Below are 22,967 nucleotides of genomic sequence, written 5' to 3'. Positions count from 1 at the left end.
TGCATCATTCTTCTACATTTATTAGTTGCTATTCCATCTGCCTATCTTTTTATCCACTCTTAAAGCGCCTGGCACACAGTAGGCACTCAGATATTTGGGCAGTGAATGAACGCGTTGGCCAGGCTTCCGTGACAACGTTTGGCAGGGGCTTGCCTTCCTCAGCCAGTCTCGGCAAGCTATCGAGCCTTCGGAACCATCCAGGGCCCCGCTCTTGGCGCTTTTTGCTCCAATCACCAGCATGGCTTTACTGGGCTTCTCTACGTTTGAAGGAAGACAACCGATCGGTTCCTTCAGCTCCAGCGGCCCAACAGACTGCAAGTGGAGAGCCGCAGGGACCAATGGGTGCCGGCAGGAGGCGGGGCCTGCCACGCGGCAGCGGTATAACTGCAGGGCCCGCGCGCGTTTGCCTCCCGGCGCTGGCCATGGCTGCAATGTGCCTCTTATCCACTTTGGCCATCCGGCTGCTCCGGCCGGCGCAGAGCTGCCGCCTCCACCATCGCCCCTTCCACCTCTCCGCAGTTCGGTAAGAGGGTCGGGGGGCTGGGTTAGCGCGGAAATCCGAGGGGAACCGAGCGCGGGGCCCGCCCGGGGACTCCCTTCATGAGCATCTCCGTCCCGGGAGGTGGTGGCCACCGAGAAGGGTGTGGCGGGGCGACGTGGCATCCCAGAGTGGCCGCAGCCTACCACCAGGGCGTTCGTTCGGTTGTGTGGGCTGAAATCGAGAGCCCGCCTTTCGGAGGAGCCGGCCTCCTGCAGGCTCCGGGCGTCGTCCTGTCTCAAGGCCAGTCCGCCGGCTGAACGGGGCCCACGGTGTGGAGCGGAGGTGCTGGCGGGCCCTGCGACTCAGCGACTTACCTGGGAGCATACGGAGGTCACCGGCCAGGGCCTGCCGGCCGCCCTTAGCCCTGATACCAAGAGCGGGAAAGCAGAGGAGATGTTTTGGCGAGCGTGGGGAAGAGTTGTGAGTGAGCAGCCTTCAGTGAGCCTTCCCGGGACCCTAGCGGCGGTGGGGGTTAGGGCGGAGCCTTGCTCGCCGGGTACCAGCACTTCCCTCCTTCTCCCGGTCGTGGGTGTGGCTCGCGCTGCTCTACAAGCTGCCCCTTTCCCTCCTAAGGGAATAAATGTGTTGTGGTCACCAGGACTTTGACTGCAGCCCACCCGGAGTCGGTCAGTGCCAGACCGAGTAAATTGAGGTGGTAAACGCCCGGGAAGAGAAGAGGGAAAGCTCTGTTTGCGTTTTCTTAGGGAGGTAATAAATATTTCCTGATTTTTTTGGACCTCAAATTCCTATTCTAAACCTAGGTTGAAGAATCTTTTTCTGGGGGGGGGGCGGTGGAGGGAGAGCTGTGATTTCGTTCCTTTAAGCTATGCACCCTCTTTCCCGTCAATCTTTAGAGCCTTTACACTGCAGAGACCTAAGCCTTGAAACAGCAGCCCCTTTATCCAGGCACTGTGCTAGGCTGTGCGAATTCAGAGATGGTAAAAGCGATTTTCTTTAGTGGAACTTCCATACTTGTCAAGAGGCAGAACACGTACATGTGGCAGAAAATGTAATTTCCAATCAGTGTAAAAATGCTATTAGAGACGTTTCCAAGGTGCTGTTGGAGCACAGAATGGGGATTAATGCGTTCTTGAAAGAAGACTTCAGAGGGGACATTTAAGGATTTTCTTAGTCTGACCCTGACCTGCCTTTCCAGCCCCATCTTTCATTACTGTCTGTTCTCTTCCCTCTTCCTCCCTTCCTGAGTTCTGGCCACATGTGCTTTCATGATTGAAGAGATTTATAAAAATACTCCAATTCCTTACCTAAAGAACTGGAACAGTTTGCTCACACTCTCCAGTAACAAATGCCCTGCTTTTGGGGCTTCCCTGGTGGTGCAGTGATTAAGAAGCTACCTGCCAATGAGGGGGACACGGGCTCAAGCCCTGGCCCGGGGGGATCCCACGTGCCGCGGAGCAACTAAGCCCGTGCGCCACAACTACTGAGCCTGCGCTCTAGAGCCTGCGAGTCACAACTACTGAGCCCACGAGCCACAACTACTGAAGCCCATGCGCCTAGAACCTGTGCTCTGCAAGAAGAGAAGCCACCGCAATGAGAAGCCCAGGCTCTGCAATGAAGAGTAGCCCCTGCTCGTCGCAACTAGAGAAAACCCGCGCGCAGCAACAAAAACCCAATGCAGCCAAAAATAAATAAACAAAATAAATAAATTTATAAAACACACACAAAAAATGCCCTCCTTTCACTTCCTTTTCTGAATGAAATGTAGGTTTCCACGTCTCTGAAGGCAATAAGTACATTTGGTATTCAGGGTTCTAATGTATTGCTTTGATTACTGCTAGCTGGTAAAATTAAAACATCCTTTAAAAAATATGGGTCTAAGGGCAAGACGGGAATAAAGATGCAGACCTGCTAGAGAATGGACTTGAGGATACGGGGAGAGGGAAGGGTAAGCTGGGACAAAGTGAGAGAGTGGCATGGACATATATACACTACCAAATGTAAAATAGCTAGCTAGTGGGAAGCAGCCGCATAGCACAGGGAGATCAGCTCGGTGCTTTGTGACCACCTAGAGGGGTGGGATAGGGAGGGTGGGAGGGAGATGCAAGAGGGAAGAGATGGGGACATATGTATACGTATAACTGATTCACTTTGTTATAAAGCAGAAACTGACACTATTGTAAAGCAATTATGCTCTAATAAAGATGTTAAAATAAAATAAAATTGAACAGAAATGAAAAAAAAATATGGGTCTGCATATATTCCTTTTTATGGGGGGGGTAGTGTGAGAGTTTTCATGGTTAGAGAGATAGTACTGTAGTTTAGGCGACAATGAGGTAAAGGAAAAAATGGACTTTGGAGGCAGAAGTTTGTGTTTTAATTTTTTTTCTACTGTCCTCAGTCTCTTGTTCTGTATAACATGCTTATAATAGTCCCAAGGTAACTGAGAGTAATATATGTAAAACTCTAAGCAAAATATCTCCTGTTTCAGAGATGTTAGATCCATCCCCCTTTGTGTCTTTGTTCACTCATTACTGGTTCCATTAATTAGTAGATAACAGAACTCTTTCCACAATAAGTTGATCATGAATTATAAAATGCACCTGATATTAATTTTTCATGGACAATTACAGTACTGTAAACTATTGAATTAGAAGGAAAGTGAAGATGCTACTGACTTGGATTTCAGTTTTTAATTTTATTTAGATAGTCCTCTTCTTTCTAGTCTGTTGATGCATAATTTTATTGGAAATTTTTCTAAAAACATCTGTGAAAGCACTTCTAAATGTGTTAGCTAATATGGTTAATAAATTTTGGATTCCCCTTGGGACTGATCTCAGTTTCCATTTCCATTTATTTTGGGGTAGCAGTAACTTTATCTGCCCATTGGCAAAAAAAAAAAACTGTTGGGAAATTAGGTAATGACTCCCTCTCAGGACTGTGTTTCACATTTGGCAGAGTTGTGGTATGCAGGCGAGGGCTAAAACACAGTTATGTTGTAAAAGATACTCGTTGCTTTGTGCCTTTGTTTTGGTTCTTGTTACTCTTTGATTTCTTTCTTTCTTTCTTTCTTTTTAAGCAAATTGGCATAACATCCAGAAGTTGCCTTTGGAACTTGGAACAATGGATTCTCCCAGAACCCTGTGTCCTTAACTTTATTATATCATGCTTAGCCCAAATGTGCTGCTACCATTTTCTCTAAGTTTACTGCTTTCAAAAGGAACTTAAAAAACATTTTTTTAAATGAGCTTTTTAATGAAGTGCAATCTAAGTCCTATTCACTGATTATTTTCATAAAGCTATCCTTATGAGTGTATAAATAGATAAATATATCTATTGTATATTAAGGATGTGTGTGTGTATAAATTTAGCCAACAGAATTAGATATTAATTTTTAGTGAATATATATGCCTGGCACTTTATTTATTTATTTTCTATTTTTGGCCATGCCACGTGACACGTGGGATCTTAGTTCCCCAACCAGGGATCGAACTCCTGCCCTCTGCATTGGAAGCTCGGAGTCTTAACCACTGGACTGCCAGGGAAGTCCCCATATCCTGGCACTTTATTTGTTATTTCATTCAATATAAATGACTGTCCTAAGCACTTTTAAAGTAATCTTTCACTCTATTCTATTCCAGGGTTGGGAATCTATTTCTGGCACAGGGCAGGTATTACTATAATTCAAGAATGTTGGGCTTCCCTGGTGGCGCAGTGGTTGAGAGTCCGCCTGCCGATGCAGGGGACACGGGTTCATGCCCCGGTCTGGGAAGATCCCACGTGCCGCGGAGCGGTTGGGCCCGTGAGCCATGGCCGCTGAGCCTGCGCATCCGAAGCCTGTGCTCCGCAACGGGAGAGGTCACAACAGTGAGAGGCCCGTGTACAGAAAAAAGAAAAAAAAAAGAATGTTGCCGGGGTATTTGTATCAGCAAAGCCCTTTTATTTTATTTTATATTTTTTTAAGATTTTATTACAGTTATCTTTTTTTTTAACATCTTTATTGGAGTATAATTGCTTTACAATGGTGGGTGAGTTTCTGCTTTATAACAAAGTGAATAAGTTATACATATACATATGTCCCCATATCTCTTCCCTCTTGCATCTCCCTCCCTCCCACCCTCCCTATGCCACCCCTCTATGTGGTCAAAAGCACCGAGCTGATCTCCCTGTGCTATGCGGCTGCTTCCCACTAGCTAGCTATTTTACGTTTGGTAGTGTACATGTGTCCATGCCGCTCTCTCACTTTGTCCCAGCTTACCCTTCCCTCTCCCCGTATCCTCAAGTCTTTTCTCTAGTAGGTCTGTGTCTTTATTCCCGTCTTGCTCCTAGGTTCTTCATGACCACTTTTATTTTTTTTTTAGATTCCACATATATGTGTTAGCATACGGTATCTGTTTTTCTCTTTCTGACTTACTTCACTCTGTATGACAGACTCTATGTCCATCCACCTCACTACAAATAACTCAATTTCATTTCTTTTTACGGCTGAGTAATATTTCATTGTATATATGTGCCACATCTTCTTTATCCATTCATCTGTTGATGGACACTTAGGTTGCTTCCATGTCCTGGCTATTGTAAATAGAGCTGCAATGAACATTTTGGTATGTGCCTCTTTTTGAATTATGGTTTTCTCAGGGTATATGCCCATTAGTGGAATTGCTGGGTCATATGGTAGTTCTATTTTTAGTTTTTAAGGAACCTCCATACTGTTCTCCATAGTGGCTGTATCAATTTACATTCCCACCAACAGTGCAAGAGGGTCCCCTTTTCTCCACACCCTCTCCAGCATTTATTGTTTGTAGATTTTTTGATGATGGCCATTCTGACTGGTGTGAGATATCTCATTGTAGTTTTGATTTGCATTTCTCTAATGATTAATGATATTGAGCATTCTTTCATGTGTTTGTTGGCAATCTATATCTTCTTTGGAGAAATGTCTATTTAGGTCTTCTGCCCATTTTTGGATTGGGTTGTTTGTTTTTTTGTTATTGAGCTGCATGAGCTGCTTGTAAATTTTGGAGATTAATTCTTTGTCAGTTGCTTCATTTGCAAATATTTTCTCCCATTCTGAGGGTTGTCTTTTTGTCTTTCTGTCTTTATGTCTTTTGTCTTGTTTCTTTGCTGTGCAAAAGCTTTTAAATTTCATTAGGTCCCATTTGTTTAGTTTTGTTTTTATTTCCATTTCTCTAGGAGGTGGGTCAAAAAGGATCTTGCTGTGATTTATGTCAGAGAGTGTTCTGCCTAGGTTTTCCTCTAAGAGTTTGATAGTGTCTGACTTTACATTTAGGTCTTTAATCCATTTTGAGTTTATTTTTGTGTATGGTGTTAGGGAGTGTTCTAATTTCATTCTTTTACATGTAGCTGTCCAGTTTTCCCAGCACCACTTATTGAAGAGGCTGTCTTTCTCCACTGTATATTCTTGCCTCCTTTATCAAAGATAAGGTGACCATATGTATGTGGGTTTATGTCTGGGCTTTCTATCCTGTTCCCTTGATCTATACTTCTGTTTTTGTGCCAGTACCATACTGTCTTGATTACTGTAGCTTTGTAGTATAGTCTGAAGTCAGGGAGCCTGATTCCTCCAGCTCCGTTTTTCCTTCTCAAGATTGCTTTGGCTATTCGGGGTGTTTTGTGTTTCCATACAAATTGTGAAATTTTTTGTTCTAGTTCTGTGAAAAATGCCAGTGGTAGTTTGATAGGGATTGCATTGAATCTGTAGATTGCTTTGGGTAGTATAGTCATTTTCACAATGTTGATTCTTCCAATCCAAGAACATGGTATACCTCTCCATCTATTTGTATCATCTTTAATTTCTTTCATCAGTGTCTTATAATTTTCTGCATACAGGTCTTTTGTGTCCTTAGGTAGGTTTATTCCTAGATATTTTATTCTTTTTGTTGCAATGGTAAATGGGAGTGTTTTCTTAATTTCATTTTCAGATTTTTTATCATTAGTGTATAGGAATGCAAGAGATTTCTGTGCATTAATTTTGTATCGTGCTACCTTACCAAATTCATTGATTAGCTCTAGTAGTTTTCTGGTAGCATCTTTAGGATTCTCTATGTATAGTATCATGTCATCTGCAAACAGTGACAGCAGTGAAGCCCTTTTAAAGAAGTCATCCTCAACCCTAAATCTGGATTGGATTTGTAAATATTAACATGTTTTCAGTTCTTTAATATATCATGAGTATATATGAAATGCTCTTATATATTTTGTGCTCTGCTAGAATTATCATGTAAAATCGGGTAAATGCATTTGGTTTGCTATAAAATTGTGATATCTTCTTCTTCTTTTTTTTTTTTAAGTGAAAGAAGGTTTATTCAGGGAGAAACACACTCACTAGACAGAGGGTGGGCCATCTCAGAAGGCAAGAGGCACCAGGGTATGGGGTTGTCAGTTTTTATAGGGGTGGGTAATCATAGGTTGATGAGTGGAAGGAGTATTCCACCTATTTGGGGGAATGGGTGGGGATTTCCAGGAATTGAGCCACTGCCCATTTTTTTACCTCTTATTGTCGGCCTTGGAACTGTCATATGGGTGTGTCATTTAGTGCACTGATGTGTTACAATGACCATATACTGAGGCTCAAGGTTTGGTGGAAGACAACTTGTCCACCATCTTGGACCTAGCTTGTTCTAACCAATTTATGTCATGTCCTTGGGCTATGTCATTCTTTTTTTTTTTTCCTGTACGCGGGCCTCTCACTGTTGTGGCCTCTCCCGTTGCAGAGCACAGGCTCCAGATACACAGGCTCAGCGGCCATGGCTCACGGGCCAAGCCGCTCCGTGGCATGTGGGATCTTCCCGGACCGGGGCATGAACCTGTGTCCCCTAGCATCGGCAGGCAGACTCTCAACCACTGTGCCACCAGGGAAGCCCCATGTCATTCTTTAAAAGGTTGTGCCCTGCCCCCTTCCTGTCTCATTCCCCCCTCAGAGATTTTACTCCCATAATCTTATGGGAAGCAGAGGGGCAATGGTCTGTCATCTGTAGCTGCTTCAGGGCTGAGTAGGGGCATCAACCCTGCCTGTCAGGGAGTGAAAAATCTCTGGATGCCTGATCTAGGGGCCCCAGGAGCAGGACGGCTTCTTGTTTTAAGTTGACATGAGCTGGAATCATTGCATAGCCATCATCTTGATGTGGAACTGCTTCTGTAGCCTCCCTATGAATCTTCTTGAAGATGAAGCTCTTTTGGAACAGCATCAGAGTACAATAGTAACTGTCTATAAATGACAAAAGACTTAAAAGGTTAAATACCTGATTACAGTGTAATTGATAAAGAAGCTTGGTTACTGTTGTGACATAGAACATTTTAAGATAACAACTAGAACTATAGCATTATACCAGGACATATCCAAATTTTAGAACCTTTACATAATTTTTAGAATGTCTCTATTAATAACATTCATCCATACAGTATTTTTTAAATAGTTTTATTGCTCTTGTGATAATGCTGTCTATGTAACTTAACATACTAAATAATACTAGTTAAATATTTCTCTCTGAGATGCCTCAGGGGCCCTCTAAAACACCCCAAAGTTAGTTGAAAGTCAAAAGAACTTTAATTAAAATTTGACATTTGGGAAGTTTGTCAAAAAGTTTTAAAACACTTGATCAAATAAAATCATTGGTCACTATGAGACAATACTTATTTCTTAACCGAAGTGTCAAGAGATCTCAAAAGCGAATACAGATTAAAGGCAAAGAAACTCACACAATCTGTTATCAAAAACGGCATAACTTTTCAGTATTTTTTCATTCCTCACACGTTCTTTTACTGAAAACACATATCTTACCTTCCTTATAAGTTTTTTCCTCATTGAGTTACTCCCATAACTAAATTTGCTAACAAATTTGCAATACATATAATAAGGTCTAGTAAATCTAGGTAGAACAGAAGTATTCTTTCTTTAAGTAAGTTTTTTTTTTAATTATGTATTTTTTATTTATTTATTTTTGGCTGTGTTGGGTCTTCGTTGCTGCTCTCGGGCCTTCTCTAGTTGCGGTGAGTGGGGACTACTCTTCGTTGCGGTGCGCAGGCTTCTCACTGCCGTGGCTTCTCTTGTTGTGGAGCACGGGCTCTAGGCGCGCGGGCTTTGTAGTTGTGACACGCGGGCTCCGTAGTTGTGTCTCACGGGCTCTAGAGCACAGACTCAGTAGTTGTGGCACACAGGCTTGGCTGCTCTGCAGCATGTGGGATCTTCCCAGAGCAGGGCTCAAACCCGTGTCCCCTGCATTGGCAGGCGAATTCTTAACCACTGCACCACCAGGGAAGCCCACAACAGAAGTATTATACTTAACATTGATGACTCTAAAGACATGTCTATATTAATCAAACCAACAAGCTTAAGCTACCTTCAATACCAGATATCAGTTTAGTACTGAGTATTTTACAGATAACATGAACCTGAAGTTCATTCTGGCCAGATTACTTTCTATTTCTAAGTATTTGTATAAGCACTTGATTTTCTTTAAGTCAACTAAATAGAGCTCTTTTATGAATTAATTTTTGGCAATACCATACAGCTACAGCACACACATAGATACATACAAACATACAAACAAACACAGAAGCCTCATAGTTCCCATTCCAAAATTTTAGCCAAGAGTCACGTACAGCATCAGTCTATAAAGGAGGTTGGATTAAAATTGGGTTTCTGGCAGGTGGAACAAATCAAGCTCACTTGTCTAGATGGCTAAACCCTTTTTACTAATATTTATGGAAAAGATACTTAAGATTTTTTTTTTTTTTTTGCAGTACGTGGGCCTCTCACTGTTGTGGCCTCTCCCATTGCAGAGCATAGGCTCAGCGAGCCCGCTCCGTGGCATGTGGGATCTTCCCTGACCGGCGCACGAACCCATGTCCCCTGCATCAGCAGGCAGACTCTCAACCACTGCGCCACCAGGGAAGCCCGATACTTAAGATTTTTATTTGTCCATGACAAGTTCCAAATTATTTACCCCCTTTTTCAAAATTTGCATTTTAAAAAGATGGCAGAGATAAGGGTTCCTGGAAAAAAACAGGTAGGATATTTGCATCTCAAAGGCACAGGTAAGTTCCTCCTTTGTTTCCCCTTTGTTTAATACTTACAAGCCTCTTCAGATAAATAGGGAAGGTTTGGGGAGTGGTAAAAGGATTGTGAGTTTTGGATTTGTTTTTTGGAGCTACATCTCTGGTCCTGTAAAGACTACATTTGTAAAATTAGGACAGGTGTTTTTTTTTTTAAAGAATTGGGCGGCTACCTCAATGATATTGAAGGACTGCTATACATTTACCTATGTTGAGGTATGTTTTACTTTCCTCATTTAGCTTAGGGGAGAAGTCCTTCTGCCAAATTTCTATCAGGTATGGTTAGCTTAGTCAGACCAGTGGCCTCCCATTTTGGTACTCTATTTACAAACACTTTTGGTCATCCTCCCTGGGTTTAAGAAATTTTTAAATTATGGCCCTCAGTCAGGCCTTTGATCTGAGGCGGCTTGCCTACGGCCTCACGTGATCGCATTTTTAAAGGTAGCTGGACAATTTCTAGCCCACGTTTTTTTCTTTTTTTTTGGTCCATTCCATTCCTACCATGTAAGCACCCTCAGCTTGAATTTTATAAGCACACAGAGTGGAGGCATTCATGGCATTTCAGTGTCTGGATCTGTCCAGTCAAAGGCAAAGAGATACTGGGGTGCAGGGGAATGCAGAAGAAAGCAACCTTTAGTTCTAGAACTATGAACTAGTTTAACAGCCCATAGTTTAAAAGCTTAGATGGAGTGGAATGGAGATCTCCTCTCGCTGGGACTGAGGTAGATTCCTCTGACCAAGAGCAATTGTTTTTCTTGGTGGGTGCTATCTCTGTGAGGATCTCCAGCTTGGATTATTGTCGGGAATTTAGTGAGCAAGTCCCTTGCCAACAAGGGGAGGGAGCACTCAGGCATGAGCAGAAACTGCTGTGCAAAGGTAAAATTTCCTAGCAAGCAGTTGAGGGGAGGAGTGAATCACTGGTTTGGGGCTTTCCATCAATCCCTGTTATTATACAGCTTGTGGAGGACAAGGGTCCAGGGAAATCAGTCACCACAGAGTAGGCGGCCCAGGTATCTAATAAGAAAATAACTTTCCTACCTTCCATGTCAAAGGTTACCCGAGGCTTCTCCGGAGAAATGACCAGGTGTCCTTTGGGAGCCAGGGAGGGTCCCAGGCCCCATCAGTCTTCGATCCTCTTGGCCATCATTGCTTTGGGAGCTCCGAGTCCCCTTCGGGACTGGGAGCAGTTCTGCTTCCAGTGACCCTCTCATTCACACTTAAAACAGATGCTTTTTGGCAAGATAGTGACTCTGATCCAGCATTCCTGGATCCCGTCCTCACCATGGGTCTTCGCAAGGAATGGTAACCCTGAGGTGGTGCAGTGGTTAGGGCTGCTGCCAATTGCTCTGCTTTTTGCTGTTGTCCCTGAATCCTTTTTGCCTCTCTATTGTTAAATACTCCAAAGGCCAAATCCATGAGCTGATTTATGGGGGTCTGGTGTCTCCAGCTCCTCGGATGCGGCATCAGGGGTAAATGGTCTGGAAGACTGTCCCCCCTCACAATTGGGGGAGATAGGAGTTCACGGTAGACCTCTCGGGGAGGTGGACTCATAAAGAGATCATCTAAAACATTTGGCTCCTGTGAAGAAGGCACTTTGAAAGGGGTGTGAGCCAGGTACACCCGGCAGTTCTTTAGACCTGGATTATGGAATAGAGTCATGAACATTTGGATGTATGGGACTTCCCCCCATTTACCTTTCCTTTTACAAAATAGGTCCAGTTGCAAGGTGGTATTGTAATTCAATGACCCAATTTTTTTTTGGCCAGATCACTTCGTCCCCTAGTTTGTACTGGGACCATACAGTATTGCAAAAGAAAATTAATTTTTTTCTTAAACCGTCCTGTCTAAATTTTCCCCAGTTAGTTAATATGCATCTGTAGCAGGGAGAGCCAAATCAGACTACATGTTGGATCTGTTTCATTTACTTTATCTTTTTATTTATTTATTTGATGTTTATTTTTACTTTTATTTTTGGCTGCATTGGGTCTTTGTTGCTGCGTATGGGCTTTGTCTAGTTGCGGCGAGCAGGGGCTAGAGCAGGGGCTACTCATCGTTGCAGTGCGTGGGCTTCTCATTGCAGTGGCTTCTCTTGTTGCATAGCAAGGGCTCTAGGCGCGCGGGCTCAGTAGTTGTGGCTCAGGGCTCTAGAGCGCAGGCTCAGCAGTTGTGGTGCACTGGCTTAGTTGCTCCGCGGCATGTGGGATCTTCCCGGACCAGGGCTCAAACCCATGTCCCCTGCATTGGCAGGCAGATTCTTAACCACTGTGCCACCAGGGAAGTCCTGTTTCTTTTACTTTAACCTTTGCTTTCTGCTGCTTTTTTCACTAAAAGGATACTGTCTATACATAATGGCCTGCCTTGGGGAACCCTGCCCCTCTGCCTGAATGTTAAACCAAAGTGCCTTTGTTCAGGGAAACATCCAGACCCTGTTCCACTTGTGGATGGCTACAAGAAAGAAGAAATTAACACGTCCCCTCCCCGAGACTGGCCATTCCAGGTGATATTTGCAGAACTTATGGCCTTTTTACTTTATTTCCTCATCTCCTTCCCTTCTCTGTGCTATAAAAGAAACTGGCATCCAAACCACGGTAAGATGGTTATTTTGAGACTTTAGTCTGCCATCTTCTTGGTTTGCCGGCTTTCCGAATAAAGTCGTATTCCTTGTCTCAATACCTCATCTCCCATCTTTTGGCCTGTCGTGCAGCGGGCAGGGCGAGCTTGGACTCGGTAACACATCCTAGCAGCGAGTCCTTCGCGATGCTTGTAGTTGCCCCCATTTTTTTATTGGGATGTCCTGATAAGATGGGAGTCTGATGGATACCGGCCAGGTGGTAGTTATTTGTCCTGACATTCTCCTAGTGTCAACAGTGGGGTCCCTGTGAGCACCCGAAATCTGCCTGGTTGGTGAGCCTGAGTAGGCCCTTTGGATTAGTCAAGGAAAGGAACAAAAGCCAGTGGGAGAAAAAGCAACCAGAGTCCCAGGGCCTAAATCCTTCAGAGAGGGAGGGAGGAGACCTAGGCCCTGAGCCAACTAAATGGATTAACTTTATCAATTAAACAAAAGAAAAACAAATAGAAGGGTAGGACTGAAGGGCCACAAGGCAGTGATAACAATACAAGGTAACAGCTCCCCTCAGGATATGGTCCTTTTGATGTTGAGGAGGGCTTACCTCTCCACAGAAGTAAAGGAGGCAACACCCAACGTGCTGGCAAAGGCAGCTGGGAGGCTCAAGGATCAGTAGACAGTCCAAGAAGTCAGGAGAGAAGGAGGATAATAAGAGAAATCCAGGACAGGAGGGAAGGTGTACAGCCATGATGCTTCCTAAGAGAGATTTGTAAGCCTGCTGAGAAAGGTGCTCACCCACTACCTCCGCTGAGGGGTTGATAAAGTCTGCCTGGGACCCCCACAAGAGAAGTGCTTATGCACACTTCTGCTCAGGGGTGTCTGTGTGATATCTTCTCAATACTTCAAAAGATGCAAATACAAATTAATGTTTAATATAAGGTTTAGATATAAAATTACTGCATTATATCTAAGACATTGAGATTTGGTTTAAAGTAGATATTTAATCACAGTGCAACTGAAAAGCAGGCATTGAAGGCTTAGACCATTAAAGCTTTAAAGTTTTTAATTAACAGTGGCCTTGAGAATTAATTATATCTGACCATACAAGATATCCAGTACCTTGATGTTATCCCTGAGAATTAAATATGTGCTGTAAGGGGAAATAGATTGTTTCAGTGTTTCAAACAATTGTAGTCTTCATTGGTGTTGAGGTTGGAGCATTCCTTATGACACTGGGGACAAAGATCTAACGGGAAAGTCTTGTTTTCAGTGAGGTGTTTTTTCTTTTTCTTTTTTTTTAGATTTAATTAATTAATTAATTTTTGGCTGCTTTGGGTCTTCGTTGCTGCACATGGGCTTTCTCTCTAGTTGCTGTGCGTGGGCTTCTTATTGCAGTGGCTTCTCTTGCTGCGGAGCACGGGCTCTAGGCGCGCGGGCTTCAGTACTTGTGGCTTGCGGGCTCTAGAGCGCAGGCTCAGTAGTTGTGGCGCATGGGCTTAGTTGCTCCGTGGCATGTAGGATCTTCCTGGATCAGGGCTAGAACCCGTGTCCCCTGCACTGGCAGGCAGATTCTTAACCACTGCACCACCAGGGAAGTCCCCAGCGTGTTTTTTCTTAAGGAATAGATGCTTGTCCTACTTTAAATAATGGGAACTTTAAGCATATATGTGGAAATAAGAAAACGAGGAATCTTACATGTTGGAACCCAGGAAGAGCTGTTCTTATTGTTCTTACTAATTCTTATTGGGGAGAGATAGGCTTTCAGAGATTTGAATATGTTTTTGGGAACTGAAGGTTCTTCTAGGTCTGAGTTTTCTCATTGTCTCACCCCCAACAAGCAGTTTCTCATCCCTGTGGTTCTAGCGTGTGAATGTAGTTCAGAGAGGAGCGTTTACTGGTCCAGTTCACTACCACCGCTCCCGGTGAATAAACTTTTGCACCAGCCAGACCACTGGCCAGCCTAGAAATTGTTATTCTTGGCGTCAGATACTTACTCCTGGTGTGTCAGCTGTGGATGGGGCACTGGGGTCTCGGGGTAGAGCACACTGCCACCTATGAGATGGAATCGCCTTAGTCCCCCTTCCAATCCCTGTTCTTCATCAGGAAAGTCTTTTCCAGGAGTGGTTGTAGGGAGTGGTAGGTATTTGAGGTTTGTCTAGCATATTGCTTATTGGTTTAACTGCATAGCATAATTTATATATTTAAACGCACGTATAAATTAAAAGCCAATTCACTAACTGGGAATGTAGGACGTACATGACATCCCTAGTACTTATTCATCTTATAACTAGAAGTTTGTACAGTCATCCCTCAGTATCTGAAGGGGTTTAGTTCCAGGAACCCCCAGGATACCAAAATTCCCAGATGATCAAGTCCCTTATATAAAATGGCATAGTATTTGTATATAACCTCTCCTCCCAATATACTTTAAATCATCTCTAGGTTATTTATACCTAATACCATGTAAATGCTGTGTTAATAGTGTAAATACAATGTAAATAGTTGCCAGGTGCAGGGCAAATTCAAGTTTTGCTTTTTGGAACTTTTTGGAATTTTTTTTGCCAATATTTTCGACCCATGGTTGATGAATTCTCAAATGCAGAACCTGCAGATAGGAGGGCCCACCATGCCTTTTGACCACCTTCCAATTCCCCCTCCCCCACCTCCTGAAGTTTTGGGTATTTAATAACACTTTTGTAGCCTGACCTTTACTCTTTACAAGGATTCAAGCTATTTGTTTTTGTGATTCTATCGCCTTCTGCAGAAATGAAGCTGTTGTCATTTCGGGAAGGAAACTTGCTGAGCAGATCAAGCAGGAAGTGCGGCAGGAGGTGGAAGAGTGGGTGGCGTCAGGCCACAGACGGCCGCACCTGAGTGTCGTCCTGGTTGGTGAGAATCCTGCAAGTCACTCCTATGTCCTCAACAAAACCAGAGCAGCTGCCGATGTGGGTATGTGTCACTCTCAGACCCCGACTGCTGTTACATTGAGACTTATCTGAGGCAAACTCTACTGCACTTTATGATTCCTTTTTCCGATTAGAAAACCCAGGCAGAGGAGGCTAATGTGATTGAACTGTATCCAAATATTTGTCATAAAGAAATCAGGCTGTCTATTGGGGAGGCTTATAGACTAGGACAGCAGGAGTATGGTTGGTATTCTTGGTGTCTTCTGGAATGTAATCTAAATTCTGTTCTAGTCTAACATTTGATAGGTGACCTTGAACACAGTTTACATCTGCTTTCCTTGAGCAATAATGAGTCTGAATGAGGTGTTTGAGCATTTGGTTGAGGAGACCTCAATGATGTGGCGTAGAACACAGTCATGGATTTGAAGGAAATGACTCTGACTTCTTTGAAACAGCCTTTGATTTCTCCACCAGTTGGTTCCAAAGCCAATTAAATCAGCAGTTTAGAAGTGGTTGGAGATTTGAGTGCAGAAGGCACAGGTCTGAGTGATGGGAGGTTTGTGTTCTAGATCTCGCTATACTGCAGACTCTGTGTGGCCGCAGACCAGAGGTGGGTAGGCTCAGCTGTGCCGTTGCCGTTATTTGTGGGTCAGTGGTCTGAGAACTGTGTGCCTGCCCTTCTGAAGGGCTGTAAAACCACTGGCGTGTCTGGCCAGTGTTACTGGACTGTGAGCCCTTGGTATACTCTGTTCTTTATCACTGAGGAATGAAGCCTCCTGCCCTTTTCATTGAAAGACCTTTAGAACCTCTAGAAAATAGTAAGCCATGGCTTTCTAAGACATTGGGATGGGAGGTAGTGTGATACAGTGGAAAGAACATGGACTTTGGAACTGGAAAGATTGTCACCAGCCAGCTTGTGTTTCAATTTCACTGAGCCTTGTCTATAAAATGAGGTTGATGAGGATTATGTAGTATGATATATAGACAGTATCAAGCTAGGGGGAAGGGTAAGCTGGGACAAAGCGAGAGAGTGGCATGGACATATATACACTACCAAACGTAAAACCGATAGCTAGTGGGAAGCAGCCGCATAACACAGGGAGATCAGCTAGGTGGTTTGTGACCACCTAGAGGGGTGGGATAGGGAGGGTGGGAGGGAGGGAGACGCAAGAGGGAAGAGATATGGGGATATATGTATATGTATAGCTGATTCACTTTGTTATAAAGCAGAAACTAACACACCATTGTAAAGCAATTATACTCCAATAAAGATGTTAAAAAAGAAAAGAAAATAAATTATCAAGCTAGTATTCTTTAGTGTTTGTATTTGGGAAGTTACTTAAGTTTACTTGTGAGCCGATTCAAGCTTTCCAGCTACCAGGGTGGGTGTGATGATAAAAAGCCTCGCTGGTAGCATGGCAGACAACGTAGCATTGTCTCAATAAATGCGTCTTTTTTTCTTACCTTGAAATTTTCTTATAGGAATCAACAGTGAGACAATTGTGAAACCAGCTTCAGTTTCAGAGGAAGAACTGTTGAATTTAATCAATAAACTAAATAATGATGATAACGTAGATGGCCTCCTTGTTCAGCTGCCTCTTCCAGGTGAGATTTGGACACCACCATGTAAAATGATTTCTGGGGATTTCCCTGGTGGTCCAGGGAGTAAGGCTCTGTGCTCCCAATGCAGGGGACCTGGGTTCGATCCCTGGTCAGGGAACTAGATCCCGCATGCCGCAACAAAGATCCCGCATGCCGCAACAAAGATCCCGCATGCTGCAACTAAAGATCGCGCATGCTGCAAGGAAGATCCCGCATGCTGCAACTAAGACGCGGTGCAGCCAAATAAATAAATATTTTAAATGATATCTGAGGAATGGAGAGTCTTGTTTACTTTATACAACTGGTCCCTTGTGTGGATTTGATATAAAGTGGAGGTAAACTCAAGAGAGAGAGTATGTTATTAGATATGGGACAGACCTACTCAGAATACCAATTACTCCTTGATTTGGTATTGAGGTCTTAAAGCAAAGGACCGTGGAAGGAAGCAGTTGTACAACAGGACACTGGCTTTGATCTTGGCATTTGGCTTTGCTCGATGTGTGTTCCTTATATGCAGATGAAGAAATAAGTCATGGGGGCGAGCTGTAAAAGCGGAATAGGTTTTTGTGGCAAACCAGGTAAGCTGGAGTCAAGCAGTGCTAACTACGTAACAGTGACTTAAGACCACCGCTCTGATTTCTTTTTCAGAGCACATTGATGAAAGAAAGATCTGCAATGCTGTTTCTCCAGACAAAGATGTTGATGGCTTTCATGTAATTAACGTAGGGCGAATGTGTTTGGACCAGAATTCCATGTTACCAGCTACTCCATGGGGTGTGTGGGAAATAATTAAGCGAACTGGTAGGTATATCCGTCTCAGTATTATCAAGGCAGTACTTACAAATGGTAAAAATTCATGCAAAGAGTGGAAACTCCCACCCCACAGCCTCTAGTCCTGCTCCCCAGAGCCTAACTCCTTTAGCAGTTGCCTACAACTGTTTTTGCTGTTTAATCCAGAAACTTCTGAGGGAAACTTAAGCTTTAATAGTGGTGACTGTGCACACTCATAACATTTTGCAGCTTATAAAATGTTTCCTTTTAGCTTTTGCTCTGTGTAGCGAGTGACAGTCCAGTTGACTGATGAGGCAATAAGCTTAGTGAATTCCTTCATTATCACAATTAGAGTCACATCCTAGGCCATCAGCCTTCCTTTTCCTTAGGTGCTCTTTCTAAGATAATTAGGCACTATCTTAAATGCAAATTATTTATTTTTCATAGGTATTCCAACCCTGGGGAAGAACGTGCTTGTGGCTGGAAGGTCAAAAAACGTTGGAATGCCCATTGCAGTGCTGCTGCACACGGATGGGGCGCACGAACGTCCCGGAGGTAAGGGTTTTACTCCCAGGGATGAGTCCTCTTCTCCCTTACGAGAGACAAGAAACGCTTGAGAGACTGCCCTGTGGATGTTTGGAAGTGTTAACTTTGTTAAACTTTGTTTTTGTTGTAATTTTGTTAATAGGTGCTTGGGGAGTAATCTTTGTAGGAGAAGCTGTATTCAGTGTCACTTGAAAGTTCATTTATATTCACTAGTATGGAACTAGTTCAGAGATAGATATGCCTCAGAAATTTGAGTTTTGAGTATAAGCATGGTTGTAGACAATTAGAATTTCCAGTTATGGCTTTGATAGTTGGAGCTAAGATGTAGAACTTATTCAAAGTTAGTGTCCTGTTCTGTGCCATTTGGTAGAAAAAAAATCTTAGACCAATGCAAAGGATTGAATTGATATTACTGTAATGTGTCATCATTGTGTCAAGTTCTATTTGAGAAAAAGCTTCAAATCAGAGTTAATGTGATTATCATAATATGACTATACATGATTATATCAGAAATAATGTCAAAACTAAATATTTCCAGGTATCTTTCAGCACACGTTTAAGAAAAATCCTTGAGTAATCCTAGTGATATTTTGTTTAGAAAGACTGTTAAATAGGATAAGGAATAAATCTAAAGATGTATGACTCCAAAGGGTGGAGCTAGAACTAACAGGTAAAAGTTACAAGAAATTGAGTATTTGGTTTTTTGTTTGTTTGTTTGGGTTTTTTTTGCGGTACGCGGGCCTCTCACTGCTGTGGCCTCTCCCGTTGCGGAGCACAGGCTCTGGACGCGGAGGCTCAGCGGCCATGGCTCACGGGCCCAGCCGCCCTGCGGCATGTGGGATCTTCCCGGACCGAAGGCACGAACCCGTGTCCCCTGCATCGGCAGGCGGACTCTCAACCACTGCGCCACCAGGGAAGCCCTGAGTATTTGTTTCTTTTAAAAAAGGACAAGTGGCTGCCCAGAAAGTATGGCACAGGAACTGTCAATTATTTTTTCAGAGATGTTGAATTTCTGGCATGTTTTGCCTAGTTGAGATCTCATCCAATCCCAGCTTTGATTCGGAAATATTTTTTAACTCATAGGTGATGCCACTGTCACAATATCTCATCGATATACTCCCAAGGAGCAGCTGAAGAAACATACGGCTCTTGCAGATATTGTGGTCTCTGCTGCAGGTAAGAGCACCAGGGAAGGGGCGGGAGCACGTCTCCTCAGAGGGTGAAGATGGGACTCTCATCTTCGAATTTGCCTGCTGCACTGCCGTTCCATTCATTATTCCCCTAGGATTGATAATGTGAGCTGCTTACAAACATGAGGAGAGAGTCGTGGTTGGAATACTGATTTTTGGCATTCCATTATAGATTTGATGGATGAATGTTTTTTCTACAGCCTGTTTACTATATGAAGTTTAAATGTTTCCTTTGTTAATAGTTGTTATAGGTTTTTGTAAAACAAGCTAATTCGTTCTTCCAGGTCTCTTGAAATTGAAAGTAGATAAGAATCTTATCTAAGAATCTTCTAAACCTATCATTCCTATCTCCATCTCTAGGCATTCCAAATCTGATCACAGCAGATATGATTAAGGAAGGAGCAGCTGTCATTGATGTGGGAATAAACAGAATTCAAGATCCCATAACTGCTAAACCCAAGTTGGTTGGAGATGTGGATTTTGAAGGTAAATGGTATAATTTTTTTTAAATATAAAAGTCAATAAATACTATCGTTATTGGACATTTAGGGCAGACTATTTTAACTTTTAAAGTTATGTTACCTTGGTAATACCATTTAAAATGCTTTCCATGAGATGTGGATTTTGAAGGTAAATGGTATAATTTTTTAAAAATATAAAAGTCAATAAATACTATCGTTATTGGACACTTAGGGCAGACTATTTTAACTTTTAAAGGTATGTTACCTTGGTAATACCATTTAAAATGTTTTCCATGAGAATTAATTAAGAAAAATCTTTTTAACAATTACAGTCATTCTAGAATTATTTTAGGTGTTTGTATCATCAAATTATGGAGAACAGATAAAGAGTTTTCAGAGAATTGTTTTGTTTTTTTCCGCTTAGGTCTATTTTATAATTAAAACAACTTCAAAACTTTTAACAAGTCTGAAAATTTAATGAAGTGATATTCCTAAACTATTGAGTCTCCTAAAAAGTGTTACAGATTTCTCATTTTCATACTGGGAGGAGAGATCACAGACCTGACATGTTAAAAGTATGGGACAGAGCCAAATTGCTAAAATTTTGGAATTTGCTAGTAGATTTCTCCTTTCAGTTCTGATTTTATCTGAATTTTATGCCAATAATCCTATTTCTAGCTTTCTGTTTCTTCTAAAGCAGTCAGACCCAAGCCTAGGTATCTAAGTATTTTTCCCTTTAGATTGGAGTAAAAAAAATCTTACTTTTTACTTTCCAGAAAATTACTTTGCTTGATGCTTTGGGCAAACAGTATAGTTAAATAAATAGGATAAAATTAAGAAAATATTGTAGGCAGGTATTAATTGAAGTAATGCTTATTATTATTATAGTTACACTTCCCATACAGTTAACCTACTGAGATGTTTCTTTTTAAGTTGATTTAATATGGAGGAAAAGTATGGCTGGTAAATTATAGGTTATTTAGATATATTCACTGAACAACTCTGCTTATTATATGTGTGTTATTGATTTATTTATTTTTGGCCGCTCCACACAGAATGCGGGATCTTAGTTCCCCCACCAGGGATCGAACCCGCGTCCCCTGCAGTGGAAGAGCAGAGTCCTAACCACTGAGCTGCCCGGGAAGTCCCTATATGTGTGTTATTTTATATTAGTATGTTCAAAAGCCTTTACTCTTGAGTAATGTAGCTGTGATTTTTTAAATGAGTTTGAGGCTTATGAAGATGCTTATGTATTTTATTGCTTTTTCTTTGAATGCTTCTTCCATGATAAAGTACATACAGTTCCTTTGCCATAATTAAAGCAGTCTGCCTGTCTTATTTCTATGTAGGAGTCAGGAAGAAAGCCGGTTACATCACTCCAGTCCCTGGGGGTGTTGGTCCCATGACAGTGGCAATGCTAATGAAGAATACCATTATTGCTGCAAAAAAAGTGCTGAGGCTTGAAGAGCGGGAAGTACTGAAGTCTAAGGAGCTTGGAGTAGCAAGTAATTAACTATTGCGTCTTCTGTGTCATGAACAGCACTCCAAGCTAGTTCACGAGGAAAACCAGGCCAATAGAAATGCAATATTTATTCTACTTAAATGGTTTAAAACAATGCTTTCTATTTATTTGTAAGCTTAAATGGGTGGGTGTTTGCACACATAGCCCTGCAGTTACCCACCAGGGAACATGCCACTATCGTGCTGGGTCATGGGATCCAGCCAAGAGAAGCCATTAACCTACTGATTAACAGGGGGACCCTGTCACACTGAGAATGGCTGCCTAACTTTGTCAACCACTTCGGTTAAAATTTGTCTTTATTAGGAGGACAGCTATGCTTACCACCATACCACCAACGCTGCACAAATTTGTCTTTTCTACGATTGCATTTCCCAAGTGCTATTCCAATAATGAGTTGATGCTCACTTTAGGTTCCAAACCTTTTGAGTTCAACTGGTCAAACCAAAGGAAAAATGTTGCAAGAGAAAATTAGGGAAAAGGTAAAAAAGAAAGAAATGATGGTAGTTGAGTAGAAAAAAAATTACCCTAATTTAATATATGTATTGATTGATAACCAGAAGAAAAACTACATGTTAATAGTCTCCTAAGCTGTCATTTTGTAGCTTAGTCATTGGGAAAATGTTTGGGGTTGTTTCATTTGCTATTAGCTCTCGTTTTATGTTCGTTACCATCCCTGAGGTTTCCCCATTTTAGTTTTCTAGGATTGAAAGGCTTATTTTATAAATTATTCATGTGTGTTGTCATATTTGACTTTCCTACATCCTTAAACTTCACTGTCAAATTTTTATACTGTTGGGGGTGTCTGTATGGTTTCTTTAGTGTATCTTGAAACCTGTATTTGGAAAACATAACTTGGGCTTAATGATCATTCGGGCAGCTTGTATAAGTGTGCAACTTACTTTTCCACCAAAAAACTGTCAACAGCTGCCGGCTTTTCTCTGATGCACCTGTTGGCTTTTCTTGATTGATTTTTGAGAACTTGAGTTAATACTGAATTTAATCAGACTTTCTGATTAAAGGACTTTTTCCCTTCATTTTGTTTTTTTAAATAAAACACTTCTGACTGGTATAGAATGAGTTTCTGAAATACTGTATCTTTCTGCTACTATCTTGTTGTGACCTAATTTTTCTCATTGGATGTAATCAACCTAAATATTCCTATATTTGGTAATACCCAATCCAATGCCTTAAACAAATTGGTTTAAAGAGCTGTGGAGAAATCAGCCTAGTCCTTTTAATCTTACATCCCCAAAGGTTGTGCCAAGCCAGGAGTTTAACGTGTAAGATTCATTTAAGTGGTTAGTCTTGTTCTGATTATTTTCTAAACCATATGTTCAATTTACACAGGACTTCTTGATGTGCTTTGCCAAGCCCCCCCGCCATATATATAAATTTTTTTCATGTGTCTGTGTGTGTGTGTTTAAAGCATTAGTTTGATTGCACAGATTGAAAGGTATTTGCTGTGGCACATTTGCAGCGAGGATAGGTCCAGTGTATTCTGCTCAAGGGCTAGGTATTTGGCTTTCATGCAGGCAGAAACAACTCCTGTTCCAGGCAGCTTGAGGCAGAGAGGAAGGAGAGCAATGCAGAGCTGACCTTCTCCCCCTCCTTGTTCATATGCCGCCTTTATGCTTTTTCTTATACATTTATTTATTTTATTTATTTGTTTTGGGCTGTAGTGGGTCTTCGTTGCTGCGCACGCTTTCTCTAGTTGTGGTGAGTGGGGGCTACTCTTCATTGCAGTGCGTGGGCTTCTCATTGCGGTGGCTTCTCTTGTTGTGGAGCACGGGCTCTAGAGCACAGGCTCAGTAGTTGTGGCACACGGGCTT

At 42.3% G+C, this 22,967-nt stretch overlaps 1 protein-coding gene across 2 annotated transcripts; it reads left to right on the top strand.

The window, feature by feature from the left end:
- Nucleotides 1-365: 365 nt before the first annotated feature.
- On the top strand, nucleotides 366-22,212 carry MTHFD2 (methylenetetrahydrofolate dehydrogenase (NADP+ dependent) 2, methenyltetrahydrofolate cyclohydrolase). Of its 2 annotated transcripts, none has more exons than XM_067704644.1 (8): nucleotides 366-523; nucleotides 14,905-15,089; nucleotides 16,529-16,651; nucleotides 17,297-17,449; nucleotides 17,867-17,974; nucleotides 19,049-19,141; nucleotides 19,516-19,641; nucleotides 20,966-22,212. In XM_067704644.1, exons 1-8 carry the CDS (start codon nucleotides 423-425, stop codon nucleotides 21,127-21,129), a joined length of 1,053 nt encoding a protein of 350 aa, XP_067560745.1. In that variant the 5' UTR covers nucleotides 366-422; the 3' UTR covers nucleotides 21,130-22,212. The 2 variants fall into 2 exon arrangements, with proteins under 2 accessions (XP_067560745.1, XP_067560746.1); XM_067704645.1 differs by lacking the exon at nucleotides 20,966-22,212 and adding an exon at nucleotides 20,672-20,937.
- Nucleotides 22,213-22,967: the final 755 nt, after the last annotated feature.

Source organism: Pseudorca crassidens, chromosome 14 (assembly GCF_039906515.1).
Source record: "Pseudorca crassidens isolate mPseCra1 chromosome 14, mPseCra1.hap1, whole genome shotgun sequence".
NCBI lineage: Eukaryota > Metazoa > Chordata > Mammalia > Artiodactyla > Delphinidae > Pseudorca > Pseudorca crassidens.
This window is presented reverse-complemented; position numbering and strand designations above follow the sequence as displayed.